We start from the raw sequence: 22,336 nt of genomic DNA on the forward strand, positions 1-22,336 counted from the left end.
TTCATTGGCCCGACTAAATTGGTTTGCATATGGTAGTTTGAGCTTCTGCTGTGTCTATAGTTGAGATTAAGGTGGAAAACCAGTCTTAAAACTAACTGAATGCAAGTAAAGGAGAATATACTTCTATATTCTTGAATTGCATAGGCTTTTTGCATGGACCTTCTTACTCAAATTTACATGGAAGGCTTGTCAAAGTTTTAACAAAAAAACATACTCTAATTCCAAAAGAAGTTGGAAAAAAATAATTAAGAAAAAAAAGAAAGCTGGCATTTAATGAGTCAAAAAGGTTCCAGAAACAGAATCCACTTTTGAAGTCTTCTCAGTAGCAGAAGTAACAGAATTAGCACCCTTTGCCAGAGCTTTCATCCCTTTGCAGGATTTCATGTGGGTATGAAGTTTCTCTGGCTTGAATGGCTTCCCACATTGCCTGCAACCAATGTAATAAAATTAATACTGTTGACATATTCTCCTTTTTTGTCTTTTTTTTTTCCCACACAAAGCAGAAAAAGATAAAATCACATTCAAAGGATTATTTTTTGGCCAAGTGGACTGAAAAGGTTAAAAGTAAAACTAAAAAAAGATGAATCTTTGACCTACAGATTCCCATTTTGGTTGATTTGGCACAGAAGAAAGATCTAGTAAAACATTTTAGGGTCTTAATCACAAAGTTACCACTTACAAGTTTACGATTTTTCTTTGCACGAACTAAACACGCAACTCAGAAAAAGCTAAGGGATTTTCTCTACTATTTAAGATTTGGTCGGCAAAGTTACTCTATATTTGTATAAGTGGGACATAACAAATATTACGAGGAATAGTAAGTGTGCTAAGCTATCGCATACACAAAAAAACCCTACGTAAACACTTAAACTCAAAGTAGAATGTGTTATGGAACTTTATGTATTTGTGCAAGAACTTTGCCTTTGTAGATTCACGATAAGGAACAGAAAAGACAAGAGGTAAAAGAAAAACTACACAAAAAATGTCGTACTCTTCAATTCCCTATGTACGTCTAATTTCAAAGGCACTCAAACTTCAAAATTTTGACTATGATTTTCGATAAATGTTATAAGGAATATTTTGATATGTAGTTGTTGCCAAGGAACTTACGCGCAGTTGGGTCCATTGACTGGCTTGTAATTAGCAGAAACTGATCTACGACTACCAAATTCATTTTTGTTCTTTGACGAACTGTATGCCCCATCACAACTTTTCCTGCAATCAAATTTTAACCCACAATTAATTAATGTTAAAGTACTACATCATTTTTACGAAACATTGATTTTAATAAAAAGTACACCCATATGTAATACTAGTACGAGTAATTATTATGCTCTCAACCGAAAAATAAAATCTATTCATTTAAATACAGAAACTGCCAACCAACTACATCAATGTTCGGAAAGAAAAATATAATGTATGTCAAGAAATATGACATCAATGTCAAGGATAATATCATTATTGTTCACGTACTATCCCCTTTTAAAGAGAGTGAATATATCGATAATATTTCTCTTCTCGCGATTTCAACAGTGTATTATACATTTCGATATTCTGATTATTAAGTGACGAGAAAACATTCTTAATTGCACTTAATTAAACCAATCATTAATTTACCATAAGAAATTAAAAAGGAATTTGATAAATAAGTGAATGTAAATGCGAAAAGTTACCTTCCATTAGTATGTTGATGCTGTTGATTCCAAGCAGTGCCAAAAATCCTTTGAGATCCTCCAACTTTCTCAGCTCTACAAATCTCTGACGAAAAACTCACTGCTTTTTCACCAGAACTACTAAAAGAAGACCTATTTTTTCTAATTGGAACAATTCCAGAATCATTAGTATCCACAGCTCCACAAGTGATCAAATTCCTGAAAATACTTGAAGCTCCATTTGAATAGCTTCTACTCTTGTTAAAACTTGGATTTTTCGTTGGTTTTTCTGAACTCTGAGTACTAATCTTTTCTCCATTTTCTTTAACGTGATCCTCAGTTTTCATCTTGGTTTTCTTTGAGCCAAAAGAAGAAGAAGAGGAAAAAGAATTGTTCTCAAAATTGTTAACTTTTTCTTGTATATTTTTGTTTTCTGAATCTTTTTCTTCTTCTTCTTGGAGTTCTGGTGAATCTGTGGTGAGTGTGGAAGGTTCAGAAGCAATATTTTGAGATTCTTCTTCAATTTCTGAAGGGGTTTTCTTTGATGAATCCATGAATGGATCTTGAATATGATCTTCTTGTTTGGTTTGTTCCTTTTGCATGGTTGCTAGTACTCCTTTTTCACCACATTTAACATCTGCACAATTTTAAAACATTTATACAGAGAAGTTCACTTAATTGACAACTATTCACTAAATCAATGGATTTGCATTTTTTGGAAGTGATTGTAATAAGTAAAACACGTAAACTACTGATTTTGAATGTCCTTCCCAACACTAAAATGAACTAAATTTATGCTAAGCAATTCATTTAATGAGAAGAGATAGTACAGGAGTTACTGTACTATGTGCTTAATTACATGTATCATGCTCCCATTACAAATTTTAATTCGCTTAGGACTTATACATTCTGCATATTTGTACCCTTTGAAAACATTAGAAAATGACTAATTATTCAATATAATTAAAAGTGGGAAAAAGAAAAATGGTTGGTTATTTAGCAATAAAGAATGGGAAATTTGGGAGTAAAAGAGGGGGAAGAAGAATGAGAAATGTATACTTTTATCTGCTCCCGAAAATAATAGCCGACAAAATATGTATTTTTTGTATATATATATGCATTATGTACAAAGAGGGGGGGGGGGGGGTTACTTGCCTTTAGAAACTTCGGACCCTTTAAGGACATATTCATTATCGGAGATAGGAGTAATGAGATCTTCATCCAACAAGTCTTGCCATACATATCCTGTCTTGTATTTCCTGCATCACATTTTTGACTTCCTCATTTTTTCTATTTTTAGGAAATATCATAACTTCCCAATCATATATATCTCTCCAGCACAAACGCACAATATTTTGCGAGATTGATCTAGAGATGCTGATTTTGATTCTCAATCGCATAAGAATCATAACATTAAATTTTAATTACTGGTAAATGAGATTTGTGCTTCAATTTTGATTTTTCTAGACAAGATACAAATATACAACTATACCACACAATAATACACTCAAGACTAGCTGAGTTTTTTAACAAGGTACTAAAAAAATTAAAAAGAAATGTTGCCAAATGGGAATTGAACTAACAATCTCTCAAAGATTTTGAAACCCCTTGAGCGATGAGCTATAATTTTACGTTGTGGCAAGAGGGTTCAAAATATAATAGGTAAAAGCACAAAATGAATTTTACGTACAATGTAATCTTTCGACCCCTACAATTAAGCACCCATGTACCTTCGGTTCTATTATGGTCATTTAAGATTTTTGAACACCTATTTATAAAAGTATTTATCTAAACTACTAGTATCATTTATCTTACTCTTAAATGGCTCACTCAATTAACACACTACTAAGTGGCGCAGTAAGAATGAACTTGAAAAAGAAATAATTAATGGTTGTAATTTTCTAAGAATGAATTCCGAGTAAAACACCTTAAAATTAATGACTTTTAAGTATGAAACAAAATGAAAAAGAAAAACCAATTTTCATTTTGACAGAAGAACACTAAGTTTAATTTTAAGCTAACAGCTCAACGAGCAATCAATTTCATGAGATTATATTATAAAACTTGCACTAACCTCTTGTATGACCAAGCAAAAGATTCAGGCATGTCTTTTCCTCGCAATTCTCCCAACCATCTCTTAACATCTATAATTATCCAATCATTGAAGAAATTAAACCCCATTAATCAAAGCTTATATATGTCAAATCATTTTAATTAGTATTCGAGGAGTAAAATTTTCATCTCGAGTGAAAAACAAAAAGGGAAAAATAATTTATATATAATTAATTATAGAACAAACCTCGGAGACGAATGCCATTTCTAGAAAAATGATGAACTCTGATAAGATGAGGATGTTCAATACGACCTTTTCTACTGAGAAAATATATGATGTGAAGTCTTCTAACTTCTGCACCTCCTTGAGTTTGTGCTTCCATTAATCTTCTGTTAATTTTACGTACAACCAAAGTTAAACAAAACAAAAGTTCTTCTTTCTAGGCATGCTATTATAATATTAAGAAATTCAAGAAAGTAATAAATAATTAAAGTATCAAGAATATGAGACAAATCGCTGTCTCTATGCCGGCCTGCTCTAACAAAAGAAAGAATAACAAAAAAGCGAATAACTAATTTTATCGTGCTTAACCAAGAACTTTAACTAATAATAAATTAAACATGTTGCAGTGCAGGCGTCGTAGTTCAATTTATTTAAAGTATTATAACATGGAAAGTCATTGAAATGATGAAAATTCTTACACACTAATCAAAATGATCATTGGATTTGGAGATTACCTTAATGTTTTGTTTCTTTTGATTCGAAGAAAGAAAGAGAAAGAGTGGTGTGTTTTTGATGCTATGATCAAGAAAAATAAAGAAGTAGATCTAGAGCTTCTAAACCATATACAAGTAGAGAAATTAGGTATTCCAAGAAAGTTTTTATCTGATTTCCCGCGATATGCTCAACTTATACGAAGGAAATACATATATAAACACATACATACACGTACTTGAGGGTGTGTTGAGGGGTGGGGGTGTTGCAGCTTTTGACCATCTTTTTGTTCTACCTAGAGAAACTTTCTTTTATCCATAATTTTGCAATGATATATATCATGACTACTAGTGTATTTTTGGTTAACAAACTTTTTTTGGTTTAATATTTAATAATTCCATATTATCCACGCCAAAAAGAACTTTCTTTTTTAAGATTTCCTATGCCTAAGATAGGATATGTGTATAAATTATTTTCTTTACTATTTAAAACTTTTTGTGGAAATCTTATATAGGACAATATCTAAATGAGAAGAGTTAAAACAGAAGTAAGAACATGGTCAAAATAATATTTATTTATTTTCTATTATATGACACTATTTCATTTTAGCTAAGACCTTTCCTTATATAGCCTTTCTGTAAGAAATTCCTTGTATAACTTTCTATCGTTTCGGGATTTTGTAATTAATAATAATGGCAGAAAAAGATATGTACTAGCTTCGTGTTATCAATGGAAAATCCTAAGGAATTTGGGGTTTCCTATGGTTTTATTTTCAGCCTCGTATTTTAGGACTATGGGGATTTAATATTTTCTTTTTGCTTTTGTGTGGTTTGAAAATTAAAATGAAGATTCTGGCTATTTAATTAAAATGACCAACTAATTCTCTTCAACTACACCTATCTTTTTTAGTAGAAACCAAGAAAAGAAATAATAGAAAAAGAACGTACATAGAGAAACTAGAAATCATAATTAATGAATCATAAAGCCATTACCAGCCATTTGTAAGGTTTCTACACAAGTATGAGAAAAGTTAAAAAACGGTTTCCTTTTAAAATAGAGAAAAAAAAGAAAGAAATCTAAATAAGCTAAACGATTTAGACTAAAAACACTCTCGCTTGTTACGTAAAATAGCAAGAGTTGGGTAACCTAATTGACTTTTTTCTTAATGATGTGTAACAACATTTCCTTATATTTCTAGCTACATATTTCTTTTTTACATTATCTTCTAACTCATCAAATAATAGAATGAATTATTCGTGGCCATTGTTTTTCTATAGGTTGCTAATGGTTTGTTAAATTTGTTATAATCTTAAATCAAGAAGAAATAATTAATGAGAGAGAAGCTCAGTAAGCAATCAATCAAATCAGAAATTATCTCTAATAAGAAAATTGAGTGTTGACCTTTTCATAATGTGGTTATCCACAAAAGCCAAGTCTTCTTCCATTAACTTCCTAAATGCAAACCATCTAATTTTATTTCTATTTAAAGATAGAGTTTTTCATTTTTTGCAAGAACTAACATTAGAAAGAAGGCTTTATTGCGACTTCTTTTTCGTGTACGTATCCCCCCCCCCAAACCCCCCCCCCCCCCCCCCCCCCCCAAAATCCCCCGAGTAAATAGGGAAATCGTTATATAGTACTTATTTTGCGCTTTCAAGGTTTGACAACAAACCAAAAATAAAGAGTAAAGAGCTAATCTTTAATATGGCATATTGGAAATTCATAATACGTAAATTTCCTTATAAAGCCGGAGAACTCATATCCCAAAATTAGTTTTTGTATCTGTGGCAATGGTCTTAAAATTACAAACGGCATTTCATATACTACAAGCCAAAAACAAGGATATACTTCATTCCCTTCCAAAAAATCGGTCAAAAGCAAAATGGCAAACCATAAACTTCCGAAGCCCCGAGGGGAAGTTTATGGGTTTTGATTTTCTATCAAACTCACGTCTCGTCATACTGGTTCGCAATTAAATATGTATATATATTTAATAAATTTTACACAAAAGCCACTAGGTTAGTCTGAACTCGTACTTTATATTCTAGTTTCGCCCCTCTCCCCCACCCCTAAACCCTCGGAAATTCAAAAGAGAAAGGAGAAAGAAAAAGGTTAACCTGAAGAAGAAAGGTTGATACAACGCATAATGAAAATAATTAATAACTTAAAATCTGGAAAAATAAAAGCCATGAGTATAACAGCTTCTTACATTTCTCTTTTCATTGTACGTGGTTCCAGAAATCAAGAGCTTCTGAGCATGAATTGAACTTGATGATATATGTTCATTTTTTATACGCACCAATTAGTAGCTGTTGGGATGTAAATTATCATACCTTATATAAAATAAAAACTAAATTATAATTAAAGTGTCATTGTTTTCGGTAATCATGGGGACTCACTTGATGTTGAAACTTAATTTAAAGCTTAATTAGCAAAAGAAAATACATTAATTATAACGAAAACTAGAAGTCTGCGTGCCGTTACAGCTGAGAAATAGGGGTTGTTCATTGGACCTTCTACTGTCGCTAGTAAAACGACGTCGTATATAGAGATTATCTAGGTTTAGAATATAGGGATGATGATGACAGTGATCAAGCCACGTCATCTACCTTCATCATATCTTTTTTAATTGGATTTTTATGTTAAGGTTTGGTTTGGTAGTTAAGATTCACATTAATAATTACTCCTATGATAACAACTTATTAACAAATTGATGGGATTAGGCTAGCAAGGGTCTCTATGGAGGGAAGGTAAGCATTTCATATACTGTTACTTATTGCCATTATTTTTTTTTTCATTTTTATGAGATATAGTTTTGTTTTGAAAATGGGTATTTTATGCTTTTGGTAGGGTTGGGTTCTATGATAAATTCCAGTCTCAATTTTTACATGCTTTTTTCTTGATGGTTGGAGCTCGTATTTTCGAAAAAACTTAAATGGCAGTCCGGTACACGTAACATTCTACATTCACACAAGGTCCGAAAAAGGCGCGCACCCAAAGGGTGTGATGTATACATTTTGCCCTGATGTAAACATTAGTGACTGATTCCACAACTCAAACTTCTGTAAACATACTTTATTAGTAAAAAAAATTATATATTGAATGATGACCTCCTTTTTTGTTCCCCCTTTCTTTCTACTTATTTTCTCTTCGGGAGATGAAGGGTTTATGAGCTAGGACTTAAAAGCGCAATTGTGCACGAAAAGGAAGTGGATGGCCAAAAAAGTGAAGGATAATCAATGTCGAGTTAATTTTTTGATAATGTAGTATAACCAAAAAAAAGAGCTATTTCAACTCAATTAAACGTAAAATGGACCAAAAAGTAATAGCCTAATGCCGGTTTATTTTAGAATTATATCATAATTCATAACAGGGGAATAAGATATGAGAGTCGTCATTGATAGTGAACAGGTATCTGTTTAACTTTGTATTTCAATAATGACACTCCCACCCTCGACGAAACAGAATGTAGGTCTCGTGTAACTTAAATAAATTCGAATAAAAATTTATCGTAATGCGTATATAACTTCAAAGTTGTCATTAAAAATGACTTACAACCGATATGCGTTTTTATTTTTCTGGAGTGGTTTCCCTATACCAAATACAATTTTAATAATAGAGGCCTTGGTTTTCTCATGTCCAATCTTTAATTTCATCAACAATAATTCTTTTAAACAAAAAAACACTAATCTTGGACTAGGTAGAGATTATTCCGACTGAGCGGAGGAGTAAAATAGAGAACGAAAGAACACCAATGGCAAAAGTACTCTGTTGAGTTCTTATTGCCATAGTCAAATTACCATAGGGGAGGAAATGAGGTTAGTGAAAAGCTTTGATTTGTAGCGGAATTTGAAGAAGATTATGCTAGGGCTTGAGAGAAAAGAGAGCATTGAGAGAATCAGATATTTTCTTATTCAACTATCAAAAGCCACAAGGAAGGTTCTAGATATCACCTTTATACAATGGGCAAAATTGGAAAAATAAAGCTACACAAAACTATGGGCTAAACCCGGTCCTAATCTCAAAGTCACTGTGGGCTAGGTCCAATACACATAAATAATCCAAAATAAAACTAATCTGCTACACTGCCTAACTCCTATACCCCCCTCAAACTGGAGGGTGGGCACATATCCAACTTGCCAACCAAAGAATGATGAGTTTCACCTGTTAAGCGCTTAGTGAAAATGTCAGCTAACTGGGAATCAGTAGGAACATGACTTAAAGAAATTAAACTATCAACCAATTTGGTTCGTATAAAATGACAATCAACTTCTATATGCTCTGTCCTCTCGTGAAAAATAGGATTTTTTACTACATGAATAACAGTCTGATTATCGCAGAAAACTGGAAGAGGAGTAGACACATGTAAACCCAAATCAGACAATAAACGAACCAACCAGGATAACTCAGCAACCACCTTGCTCAAAGCCCGATATTCTGCTTCAGCAGAAGATAAGGAAATCACGTGCTGTTTTTTTGGAATTTCTAACTAATAAGACTGCCATCCAAAACCACACAAAACTACTAATCGATCGACGTGAATCAGGGCAGGCAGCCCAATCACTTTCACAATAGCCAACCAAAGAGAAATCAACAGAATTATTTAGAAAATTCCCAACTTCAGAAGTGCCCTTTAAGTACCTTAGAACATGCAAGGATGCAGTCATGTGAGGGACCCTAGGGGACTGAAAAAATTGGCTAAGGTGTTGAACAACAAAGCAAAGATCAGGACGAGTGTGGGTAAGAAAATTTAGCTTGCCAATGAGGCTTCTATATGCATCAGGTCTAGGTAAAGGATCACCAATATCGGAGTGCAGCTTTACAGTTAAATCCAATGGACAAACAACAGAAGACATTTCAGTACAATTGAAAACAACCAGTAAATCATAGATAAACCTTTTTTTGATGTAATAAAACCCCTGAAGAATGATAATGAAGCTCAATACCCAAGAAATAATGAAGAATGCCCAAATCCTTAGTTTTAAACTGATCATCCATAAAACTTTTCAATGCAGCAATCTTGACCAAATCATCCCCAGTTAGGATGATTTCATTGATATACACAGCAAAAAACACAATGGATTGGGCTGATTTCTTGACAAACAAGGAATAGTCATTCCAAGAATGGCTATAGTCTCTAGAACAAAGGGCTTGGGACAATTTCGCATACCATTGTCTAGAAGCCTGTAACCATACAAAGATTTATTCAGTTTACACACCAAATGAGGGACAGAAGCAGAAGAAGAAGAGTTAACAGACGACTCTTGAGGAAGCTTCATATACACTTCTTCATGCTTCATATACATTTCTCCATCCAAGTTACCATGTAAAAATGCATTATTAACATGTAATTGAAATAGGGACCACTTTTGTTTGACTACATAAGCTATAATGCATCGTATAGTACACATTTTAACTACATGAGAATACGTCTCATGAAAGTCAATACCCTCTGACTGAGTATCACCCCTTATAACTAACCTTGCTTTATATCTCTCCACACTCCCATCAACTCTATATTTAATTTTATATACCAATTTACAACCAATTGGTTTCTTCCCTTTAGGAAGTTCAATAATGTCCTAAGTCTTATTAGCTTCCAATGCCTCAAACTCCATCCTTATAGCATTCTGCCAAGCTGGACTGGTAGCATCCCGAGCATAAGAGTGAGGCTCAACTGCTGCAGGAGAGGCAATAGAAGTAAAGATAGCAGAGGAGCAAGAAACAAAACGAAGAAGGTTAACCACATAGTCTTGAAGATGAGAAGGAAGATAATGAGATCTGGTAGAATTTATGACTGCAGGTAGAGTAGAAACATTAGATGGGACAAGACAAGATAGACCAGAAATAGGAGGGGAAGAATCAGAAGCAAGAAGAGGAGGAGAAGAAGGAGAGAAGGAAAGGGAAGTATGAGACAAGGAAGAAGAAAGATTGACTGTAGGTTCATCAAAATAAGTAGGTGTAAAGGAAGGAAGAGAGGAAGGAGAAGATATAAAAGAATTGAGTTGAAAGGGAAAGACAGACTCATGGAAGATGACATCACTGGAGACAAAAAAACAGACTTGGTTTGCAGATTATAGAGCTTGTATCCTTTTCTAACAAAAAGATAACCAATAAAAACACACGGGACAGCCATAGGTTGAAACTTATCTCTGTGGCATTTGGGTACTGTTGCATAACACAAGCAACCAAAAGACTTCAGATGACTATAAGAAGGAGCTTTGCCATATAAAATTTCAAATGGGGTCCTGTTAGAGATAACATGTGAGGGAAATCTATTTATCAGATAAGTAGCGGTTAGGACACATTCCCCCCAAAACTTTGTTGGAAGTTTGGATTGGAATAATAAAGATCTAGATATTTCGAGTAGGTGTCTGTGTTTTCTTTTAACAATACCATTTTGCTGAGGTGTGCGTGGACTAGTTTGGTGTAGAATTCCATTGTCAGAAAGAAACAAATTGGGAAGCTAAGGTTGACGAACCAAGCTCCAAGGAATTATCACTTCTAATTTTCTGTACAGAAAGGTTAAATTGTGTTTTAACCATGGCAATGAATGCTTTAAGCAAAGTAAATGCATTGCTTTTGGAACTCATTAAGTATGTCCAACTAGTTCTACTAAAATCATCCATAATTTTTAAAACATATCTAGCACCAAAATACATTTGGGTATGATAAGACCCCCATGTATCAATGTGAACAAGCTAAAACAAAGAAGTAGAAGTAGATGTGCTATCAGAAAAAGACAATTTAGTTTGTCTAGCTAGAGGACAAGTGAGACAAGTTAAAGACTGCTTAGCAGACAACTCACAAGCAACAAAAGATATACATTTCATTTTCACAACCCATTCTATGATGCCAAAGCACATCAAGGTCATTTATGTGTTACTCAGAAGAAATAGAAAAGATAGAAGAAGAAGATACACTCTCATTCAAGTTGCATATAGGCTTATTCAAATAGGAAACATGATTATCATGCATAGACTGCAGAACATTATTCAAAGTAGAACTAGGTACATCAGGCACATTGTGCATAATAGTGTTCAAAACTAAAACAGAAGAAGATGGAGGAGATGAGGTGGGAAGGTGATGAAGCTTGTATAGACCCTGGTGCAGTCTACCAAGAACCAGAAGCTTCTTCCTGGAAAGGTCCTGTACCAAACAAGAACAAGAAGTAAAGATAACTATACTATGAAATTGTTGAATCTGTCTATGTACAGAAATGAGATTGTACTTGAAAGTAGGAATGTAAAGCACATGATGTAAGATAAAAGAATAATTCAAAGTGAGAGATCTTGTACAGTGAGCACCTAATTTTTTTTTATCATATTTAAGTTTTTACTACTTTTTAGTATTTAAATATCTTTTAAGTTTAATCTTGATATTTTAGCATGTATTTCGCTTTTTAGTAGGTTTATTTGATAAAATTAAAAATCATACAAAAAGAGTCGCATGCTTAGAGTTGTAGTTTTTGTTCTTGCAAAGGGTAGAAAAGTTTCAAAAAATATAATTTTATTTAGTTTAGTGCAATTTTTAAGTTAGATGTTTTCAACAAATGAATGTTGAGTAGGTAGTAATTTTATTTTGCTATTTTAAATTTAGTAGGAGTAAACTTTATTTTGCTTATCTATTATCAAGAAAAGAAAATAATACAAAAAAATAAAAATAAAAAGAACCAATCCGAAATGGCCAAGTTGGAAAAGATTCCCTCACAATGGCATTGCCAATTCCATTTTTGTGCCTCACATCTCTCAGACACTTCATTAACAGTTTTTTTTTCTTTTGAGTGCATTGGAAAGAGAGAAAAATTCCTCTCAAGAAATTTCCATACCCCTGCTCCTTCCAATTCATTTTTTCCTCCCTCATTCTCCCTTACTTATAAACATATATGCACACACAACAGAGCAAATAGAAACAGTTAGAGGTGACCGAGAGCTAAAAACGCAAAAGAGACAGAGGAGCCTTTCTTCTTGGGTTACAATTTTAACCTCACCGCCGACCACCATACTCCAGCAAAAAAATCAGTAGCTTTTCACCTTCTTCTTTTTCCTTATCTCCACCATGAAACTTCCATTATAATACTTGGGTTTCATCCATTAATATCAGATCTCAAGTTGGCCATGAACACACTGAAAATACCCCAAACTCCAGCTCGGTATAACACACCCTTTAACACTTGAAATCAATTTCAAAACCAGCTGTATAAACACCATAAAACAATCGCAAATCCAGCTCTAAACAACAACCAAAACACAGCCTAAAACACCAGACAAAATGCCCCAAACTTCATCCATTAAACAACCCCAAAATCACTCCAAAAAAGGCCAAATAATCAAGCTCTTAAATCAGCCAAAACAACCTCGAAACAGCCACAAAACCCATGAAAACCACCCAAAAATAATCCTTGAATCTCCATCAAAATAGCCTCAAAATTGACCCCAAAACAGTTGCACTGATGGTAGACTATAATCACGTATTTTAGTCGCTTATTACACTCTAATTCACTGCACTTTATTTGTGTTGAGCTTTAATTGGTAGTGTTTTTGCACTTATTATGTGTTTTATGCCTTGTAGGACTGATTTCGAGTTATGTAAATGTTGTGGAGCTAATTTGATCTATTTGGAGCTTTGAATTATGAGTAGAAGCCCAAGCAATTAAATCGGGATCACGTTCGGGGGTCGAAAACCAAGTCTGGATGTCAAAAATTTGAAAACCTCATTTCTGGCCATAATTTTCACTACCGCCCCGCGGGTGACCCGGGTTCGATCCCCGGCAACAACGCCATTTGACGAGCGCAAAACACATACTTAAATTGTGCTCGCTAGTCAAAGATAGTATAGTATGATATCGTCTCCACAAGGATTGGATTTAAACAGTATTCTCATATTTCGTAGCTAGATTGCTATCCAGGAGGATCTACAATAGGAATTTATATAATTAATAATCTAAAATATACAGCTATTGACTAATGACAATCGCAAAAAAGGTAAGCAAGGGTGTTATGAATGGGAGAAAATATGGGTTGATAGGATAGGCGCAATATAATTATTCGAGATCTAACTCTAGATAATTCACTTCTAATGTTTAAGTGAGTCTCTCGAATTCACTTAATTATCAGTATAATTATTTAGTAGAAACTCCTCTCTCGATTACGTTTCAACCTCACAATATGAACCAATTTAAGCTCGGTGAAGATATGCAATAATTTGTAACGGATTCGTCTTTAGGAGAACCTCTTTCGATTATCCTCCTAACTAGGTTTAATCAAGGATTCAACTAGCCTCTTTCGATTACTTCAAAGAATCTATGAACTCAACCAACAATATAGTGCAAATATATCACAAGTTATGCCTCTCTCGATTACAAGAACAAGTGAACATAAATGCAACAATTTTATCTTTCCAAAATGATTCAAATACATAAATATAGAGTTATAATCCACAAACAACCATCAATATACCAAATCCATCAAAACCCATAAGGTTCTACTCCATAGACATGGAGAAGTTCTTCACAAATGAAATAAAAGTATAGGAAAACATAAATACAATCCAAACCCGGATCTTGAGTGAGGAAGGAAGGATGAAATCCTTGTGCTCTTGCTTCTCCTTCTTCTCCTTAGCTTCCTTAGGTCTAAGCTATATCAAATTCCAGAACGATTCAAAATATGATTTCTGGCCACTCTTTGCACTAGCGCCCCGCGCCCCGCGGGGCAGTTGTGCAAATTGTGGCCAGAAATGAGTTTTTCAATCTGACATACCTTAGACCTAGGGAAGCTAAGGAGAAAAGGAGAAGCAAGAGCACAAAGATTTAATCCTTTCTTCCTCACTCAAGATCCGGGTTTGGATTGTATTTATGTATTCCTCTACTTTTATTTCATTTGTGAAGAACTTCTCTATGTCTATGGAGTAGTTCCTTTTGGGTTTTGATGGATTTGGTGTATTGATGGTTGTTTGTAGATTATAACTCTATTTTTATGTATTTGAATCGTTTTTGAAGACTTAATTATTGCATCTATATTCACTAGTTCATATAATCGAAAGAGGCATAACTTATGATATATTTGCACTATTTTTACGCTCCGCAGTATTATATTACGACGATGTTATACCCTGTAGTATTGTACGTTGAATTTGTCGTAAGATAATTGACATCAGTTCAAGGAGAAGATTATTTAGAGATTATGAGTATTATGCTATTTCAAACAAGTGACGAGTAAATTCATAAAGGTGAGAGGGTAAGCAAATTGAAGAAAATAAATTTCGTCGAAATTGGACATTTTGAGATAAAATATGGTCCAAGCTACAATATCCCGTATTTATGGATTAGTGCCATACAAGGTACTACATGACCATGATAGTATGATGTAGAGGGTGTATTAAAAATGAGTAGTATTTTAAATAGTTTGAGATAATTCTTAATTATGTGGATAATTGGTTAATTATTGGGTAATGGGATATTACCTAATTAATTAGAAAATTATTGGATAAAGATTAAATTTCTCAACGTTGCAGCCCACCCTTCAAACTAAGTGACTCATAAATCAAATTTAAAGGTGACAAACTAAAGTTATAAACACAAGCCACTACATTCTTCATTATGTGTAAAACATATACTTAGAAGATTTGTAACCATTATGCTTCATTTGGTCTTTAGATGTTCAAGTGATTCAATTATAATGTTCTTTCTATTACAAAGACATGTTAGAATATATTAAGAGAATACATAACATTTTCCTACTACAACACCAAAATAACACACGATGGAGCACTTGATTTCATAACATCTTAAGCAACGTGAGATTTTGCGATTCTAAGGGAGTACGATGCAATATTTCTCAAGAATATCATACGGAGTTTTCCCTACTCCAAGTATGTTAAGGCTAAGCCCTTCCTTCATTTTGGGATGATCTCATAATTACACGAGTTTGATAACGAGGCATAAAGAGAAGTTCGTATTCCTGAACTTATGTACATTATCCTAGTCTTATAAATTATAGTATTCTCCCTTATCGGGACTTTATATTCAATTGAGTATTGTCTTATGGATCTTCCAGTCAAGAGAGAAGAGGTTTATATATATATATATATATATATATATATATATATATATATATATATATATATATATATATATACAGAGTATTACAGTATTTTCACCACTATCGAGCTATAATCGGTGGGCCCTATTGGGCAACCTCTGATAAGATGGTAAGTTATATAGCGAGCCTACTGTGGCCGAGCGCCTATGAGTGATCCTACCAGGGCAGAGCAGTTATATATACCGAGCCCTATAAGGCCAAACCGCTATTTTACTTACTATATTGAGAGAGTTGAGTCGGTATCAACAGGTAAGTATATCTTCAGATTATCTTTGATTCCCAGTTCCTTTCAGTTATTATATTATCAGTTCAGTCTCAACTTTCAGTTATTCTGTTACCTTACATACTCGGTACATTATTTCGTACTGACGTCCCTTTTGCCGGGGACGCTGCATTTCATGCATGCAGGTTCAGACAGATAGACAGACGGGTAGACCTCCTCAGTAGGTATTGCCCGAGTTCAGCTTGATCGGTAAGCTCCACGTCCTTCGGAGTTGCCGAGTCTAGAGTTTTACGCACATCTTGTGTATATATGTATATATATGTTATGGATAGGTCGGGGCCCTGTTCCGATCACAGTACATCCATCAGTAGAGGCTTGTAGACATATCCTGCCAGTTAGTTCAGTATGTTGGGCTTATAAGCCTTGTATGTATATTTTGTTGGTTTGCCAGCTGTAGTAGTTATGACGGCCTTGTTGGCCCAGCTTTATATTGATGTTTAGTCAGCGTTCGCAAATTGTCTTGCAATGTGGCCCATGGCCAAAGTATGACAATATATGTTCAGACTCCCTTAGTCGCAAGTTGGTACGCAAGGATAGGTGAGGCATCGGGTGCCGGTCTCGCCCCCTAGGTTCGAGGTGTGACAGAAGTGGTATCAAAGCAGTTCTGTCCTAGCGAGTCTACAAGCCGTGTCTAGTAGAGTCTTGTTTATTGGTCTGTTGTGCACCACACTTATAAGCAGGAGGCTACATGGCATTTAGGACTGTCACTCTTTCTTATTGCTCTAGATCGTGTGGTAGAGATCAGTTGTAAGAATTCAATTTCCTAAACTCTATCTTATTCATAATACGACGATGCCTGCATCTAGAAAGACGGTTGGTAAGAGATTGCAAGTGGATGTGAAAGAGTTGAGTCAGAGGAACTCGAATTTGCATGATTCTTATAATAAGTAAATGTAAGGTCTTCAGTAGATCATGTGTGTACTAAGACGTGTAAGTCTCTTGATAAGGAGCCTTAAGGGAAAGAATATCTATCCACCCCTATGGTGAAAGGCAATGAGATATTCAGAAGATAGATACAATCTTCAACAAGTAAAAAGAGCAAGATGAGAAGGGTACGAGGTACCCAGTTAATGAAGATTATCGGTATTTTCAACTCCGGTAGAAAAATATAAGCATTGTGAGTTACCTTCAACAGTAACAAAAGTATGTAGAATTGGTCACACCCATCTCAGTTATACCCTATTGGGGGCTAACAGGTGTAGTTTAAGAAAAGGACGAGATATTAGGATCCGGCTTGTCTCCTTCGTTTGGTATCGTGATGGCACCTAGTCTTAGGGACTAGGTAAACCTAACATTAATTGAAACAACGTTATTTAAATAACATCTAACAAGTTAAATAGAAATCTCTTACAATTTCCAAAATCGGTAGTACAAGTCATATGCTCTACAGAGTGTTTGCTAGAAAACTTCTAAATACAACTGTCCAAAAATAATAATAAACAGTGCAAAATGAAAACTTGAAGGTGACTCCGAAGCCTGCGAACGCAGCGGCAGGTTTACCTTGAGTCTCCGCAGCAACAGTCCACACAGCTAGCTAACGAACAAATACCTGGATCTGCAAAAAACAATGTGCAGAAAAGTAGCATGAGCACACCACAACGGTGCCCAGTAAGTATCAAGACTAACCTCTGTGAAGTAGTGACGAGGACTAGTCAAGACACCCACTGGTCTAATAAACTGAACAAGCATAAGTATAGGGATGACAGGACATGACATCTATCTAAGGACCCCGCAATATGGCTAACGACATAGTAACTGCAATAAGGAAGGAAAAACAGCAAGTAACAGCCGAACACCATAATAAGACACTGAAGAATGAACGGAAACACAACCCAAATCCGAAAATCACGATACAGTAAAGGCAAGTAGTAACTCAGCAGCTGCAATAGTTTTCACATTAGGTCTCAGCCTACAAACCCCAATAATTTAGTCAAATCCTTCAAGTGTAAACTTTCACCCGTAAGTGTTTAAATTGAGGTCTTTAGAATATAATCCTTTCCAATAAGGAATTATTTTTGAAATATACTTTCTTCAAATAAATATCTTTCAAACATAGTTCTTTCAAGATAAAAACCTTTCAAATATAAACTTTTCAAATAATTATCCTTCAAACATAGTTCTTTCAAGATAAATACTTTTCAAGTATAACACTTTCAAATAAATATCCTTCAAACATAGTTCCTTCAAGATAAATACTTTTCAAATATAAACTTTTCAAGTAATATCCTTCGAGTATAAGTCACCCTGTGACACTTAAGCATGGAAGATTAGCAGCTCCGAACACAGATATAACTACAGGGGAAATCTACCGGGATACCGTCCCGTAGTCCCGAATTAATTATGTAGTACGGGGGGAGGGGGGGTCTCCCGGAATACGTCCGTAGTCCCAAAAGAAATATGCAGTGCTGGGGGATCTCCCGGAATACGTCGGTAGTCCCAATATTAATATGCAGTGCAACAACAGAGATAACAACTATAACACGACAGAAACCCCGTACATCACTACAGCGAGTACTAAAGCAACAATGACAGAAATGCAAAGTACGACGATCAAATCAAATCAATAATTTAAATCACAAGAACGGCAGAACTCATTCACAAGGAATAACCACAGTAAAGAATGTTAGGCACAAGGAGAACATCTTAACAAGGGAAAACAAAACAAAAAAATGTAGCAACAATTCCACAATATTCAAGTCAACAATAAGAAGCCAACATGAGTCAAATAGTTCCAAATAATGGCAAGTCAACTAAGATATAGGTTATCTAAACTCCTTTTGAGGTTGAGCAATTACGAGGAATATTCAACAATTCAAGTAAGGATAAGCAGCGGAAGATAATCATAACTCCAATTAAGACTAAACAATTATAGGATGAGAAAATAATGATTTCAATTAAAGATAAGCAGTTATGAAAAGATAGCATGACAATAGAGGAGGTAAAATCTTCAGTTAAGTCAAATAAGAGTCAGATAGGCAATAAGAGTAAATCTTGAAAACAATTAATTCCAATTAAAGCATGTAGAGGTGAGACTAGTAAATAGGAACTTAAATCATATCAAGAACAACTTCATACTTGGTAAATATAAGAACCTAAGAATCCTAAAAGGCCAACTTTTCACAAATAAGTCCGAGCACGCACTCGTCACCTCGCGTACATGAACTACAATCAACATAGAAGACTCAAATCCTAAGGGGAAAATCCCCCACACAAGGTTAGGCAAGATACTCAATCAATTAGTAAGAATGCCCTTTCCACGAATATCCGGCTCTGAATGGCCCAAATCTAGCCAAAAGTAATTACATATCATAATTACAATCATAATAGACTCATCTAATTAATTAAATCAAATTAACAAAAATTTTGAAATTTGCCCTAAAAAGTCGACATAAGCCCACGTCTCGGAATCGGGTAAAAGTTACAAAATCCGAAAGCTTATTCACTCACGAGTCTAACCATATCAAATTTACTAAAATCCGATACCAAATGGTCCTCCAAATCCACAATTCAAACTCCCAAATCCTTAGCCTCCAACTTCCAATTTTCACCTTAAATACTCACTAACTAGGTGGGAAAATACATGGGGAAGCATGATTATTGATCAACAATAAGAACGAGGGACTTACCTCAAGAAATCTCTTGAAAATGCTCTCAAAATTCGCCCTAAACCGAGTTACAAAGTCCAAAAATGACAAAACTTGCGAAGCCCTTCGGTTTTAACCACTGCCCAGGTATTTTCGCACATTCGGAGTCTGGGCTCGCACCTGTGGGTGTGCTTGTGCTGTAAAATGTGTGCATCTGCACAAATCACTTACCCCCTCTGCCTTCGCACATGCGATGAAAGGGCCGCACCTGCGCGTGCGTGCCTGCGGAAATCCCTTCCACTTCTGTGGACCTTGCGCACCTGCGATGACCCTAACGCATCTGCGGGCATCGCAAATGCGGAATTCACCTCGCACCTACGACCCCTGGCACTCCTCCATTTTTCCGATTCTGTGCTTGCCTCTCAGCACGTGCGATCACGCACCTGCGGTCTCTCCACCGCAGGTGCAAAAATGACAGATGCCTGAAGACTTCAGCAGCAACTCAAATCCAACTTTTGATCTGTTAAGCACTCGAAACTCACCCGAGGCCCCGGGGACCTCAACCAAACTTACCAACCAATCCTAAAACACCATACGAACTTAGTCGAGCCCACAAATCACATCAACTAATGCTAAAATCATGAAAAAACACTCAAATTCATACTTAAAGAACTTGAAACTCCAAATTCCTACAACCGATGCCGAAACCTATCAAATCAACCCGAAATGACGTCAAATTTTGCAGGCAAGTCCCAAATAACATAACAGAGCTGTTCCAACTGTCGGAATAGCATTCCGACACTGATATCAAAAAGTCCACTTCCGTTCCAAATCTTTTAAAATTTGACTTTCGCCATTTCAAGCCTAAATCAGCTACAGACCTCAGATTCACAGTCCGGATATGCTCCTAAGTCCAAAATCACCCAACGGAGTTAATGGGACCGACAGAACTCCATTCCGGAGTCGTCTTTACATAGTTTCGACTACGGTCAAAATCCTAAGACTTAAGCTTCCGTTTTAGGGACTAAGTGTCCCAAATCACTCCGACTCATTCGGTAACTGAATTCAACCACGCATGCAGTCAATACACATAATACGAAGCTGCTCAGGTCTTTATGCCGCCGTACGGGACTTAAATTCTCAAAACAACCGGCTGGGTCGTGATACGACTGGGGTTAGAGTAACCCAAAAGTGGCACCGAATCATCTCAAAGAAGGCTTCGACCTAAGCTCAGTGACCTAAAGAGGAAGTGATCTTATAACAACAGTCTCACAACAACTTTCTGTGCACTCCATAAGAAAGTGGCACCTACCGTGGCTAACGGACATGAAGTAAACATCATAAGTGATATTCAAGATCATATGAGTGGTATGGAATTCCAATATGTATGGGCACTAAGATAAGTTAAGTAAGCACGCAACAAGGGGGCAGAAAGACCAGGAAAAGTAATTGCCTATGTTTAAAGAAAGCTGAGAAGGAACGAAAGGAATTATTCGGTCAGTGATCCAGAGTTAGTTACGTCATGAATGCACTTACGATTTCGGAATATTATCCATGCAGCACATATACTGTCACGACCCAAAATCTAACCATGGTTGTGATGGCGCCTATCGTGTCACAAGGCAAGTCTACTTCCAAAAATATTACTACTAAACCGATTATAAGAATTTAATAAAACATTTCCAACATTTTAATTTTTAATAAACTAAATCAACTCTAATTATAATATAGAAAAATACGGAAACAAGCCCCAAACATCGGGGTGTCACTAAGTCATGAACGTCTAAATCTATGATCTAAGAAATGAAAACTTTCTAACTGTCAATACAGTCCAAAAGAAGAAATGATAAAATGGGTAACAAGGTCCTGCGGACGCTAGCAACTACCTTGCAATCTCCCCAGATAGCCGGCCTGAACTCAACGATCGCCGCGCTCTAACTCACCTGGATCTGCACATAAAGTGCAGGGTGTAGTATGAGTACAACCACCTCAGCAAGTAACAGAAATAACTAAGGAACTGAGCAATAGTGACGAGCTAAGTAAATCAGTCCAATTATTTATTTTCACAATTTAAAAATAAACAGAAATAAACAAGTAAATTCCATAACTTAGTAAATGCCACAAAGAAGTTTAACAAATAAATGCAGCAACAACACAAATAAATACAACCTCACAGCAGTGCCACTACATCACTCATCACTCACACTCAACACTCAATACTCAAAACACTCAACACTCTGCGCTCACTGGGGGTGTGTACAGACTCCGGAGGGGATCCCAAAGCCCAAGAACTAAGCACGGACAACTCACGTGACATCATATCAATACCTGAATCCGCGCGGTCAACTCACGTGCTACACGGACAACTCACGCGCTATGGTATCAATACCTGGACCCGCACGGTCAACTCACGTGCTATGCGGACAACTCATGCGCTATGGTATTAATATCCTCACAACCAGGCCCTCGGCCTCACTCAATCATGTACCTCACTAGCCTTACCATCATCAACAAATAAGGGAACACATCCCACATCAAGTATCACCGCATATTAGCAAATAATAGAGACTGAGGTAAACATGTACAATAATTTTTATGACTGAGTAAAAATAATGTGAGCATGAATAAAGCCTAAGCATGATCTCTATCATGAAGGCAAACAAGTTCAACAACAAATAAACACATAACCACAGATAATAGCTATTAGGCCTTACAGTCTCACGGGACAGACCAAGTCACAATCCCTAGTGGTACACACCCACACGCTCGTCACCTAGCATGGGTATAACTTCCAAACAATCACGTGATGTCAAATCTCTGGGTTTATACCATCAAAGCCAGAGTTAAAACTGTTACTTACCTTAACAGCGTAAAAAATCCTACTCCGGGATGCTCTCGTCTCTGACCTCGGTCTCCAAATACTCCGAATCTATTCACAATCAGTAAAATAC

At 35.6% G+C, this 22,336-nt stretch overlaps 1 protein-coding gene across 3 annotated transcripts; it reads right to left on the reverse strand.

Moving 5' to 3' along the window:
- Positions 1-106: 106 nt before the first annotated feature.
- On the reverse strand, positions 107-6,694 carry LOC104112606 (protein SOSEKI 1). Of its 3 annotated transcripts, none has more exons than XM_009622577.4 (7): positions 6,629-6,694; positions 3,952-4,094; positions 3,727-3,796; positions 2,808-2,911; positions 1,674-2,289; positions 1,111-1,215; positions 107-427 (listed from the first exon to the last, which is right to left on the reverse strand). In XM_009622577.4, exons 1-7 carry the CDS (start codon positions 6,640-6,642, stop codon positions 271-273), a joined length of 1,209 nt encoding a protein of 402 aa, XP_009620872.1. In that variant the 5' UTR covers positions 6,643-6,694; the 3' UTR covers positions 107-270. The 3 variants fall into 3 exon arrangements, with proteins under 3 accessions (XP_009620872.1, XP_009620871.1, XP_009620873.1); XM_009622576.4 differs by lacking the exon at positions 6,629-6,694 and adding an exon at positions 4,658-4,804; XM_009622578.4 differs by lacking the exon at positions 6,629-6,694 and adding an exon at positions 4,443-4,601.
- Between the last annotated feature and the right edge of the window lie 15,642 nt (positions 6,695-22,336).

The sequence above is a fragment of the Nicotiana tomentosiformis genome, chromosome 1 (genome assembly GCF_000390325.3).
Source record: "Nicotiana tomentosiformis chromosome 1, ASM39032v3, whole genome shotgun sequence".
NCBI lineage: Eukaryota > Viridiplantae > Streptophyta > Magnoliopsida > Solanales > Solanaceae > Nicotiana > Nicotiana tomentosiformis.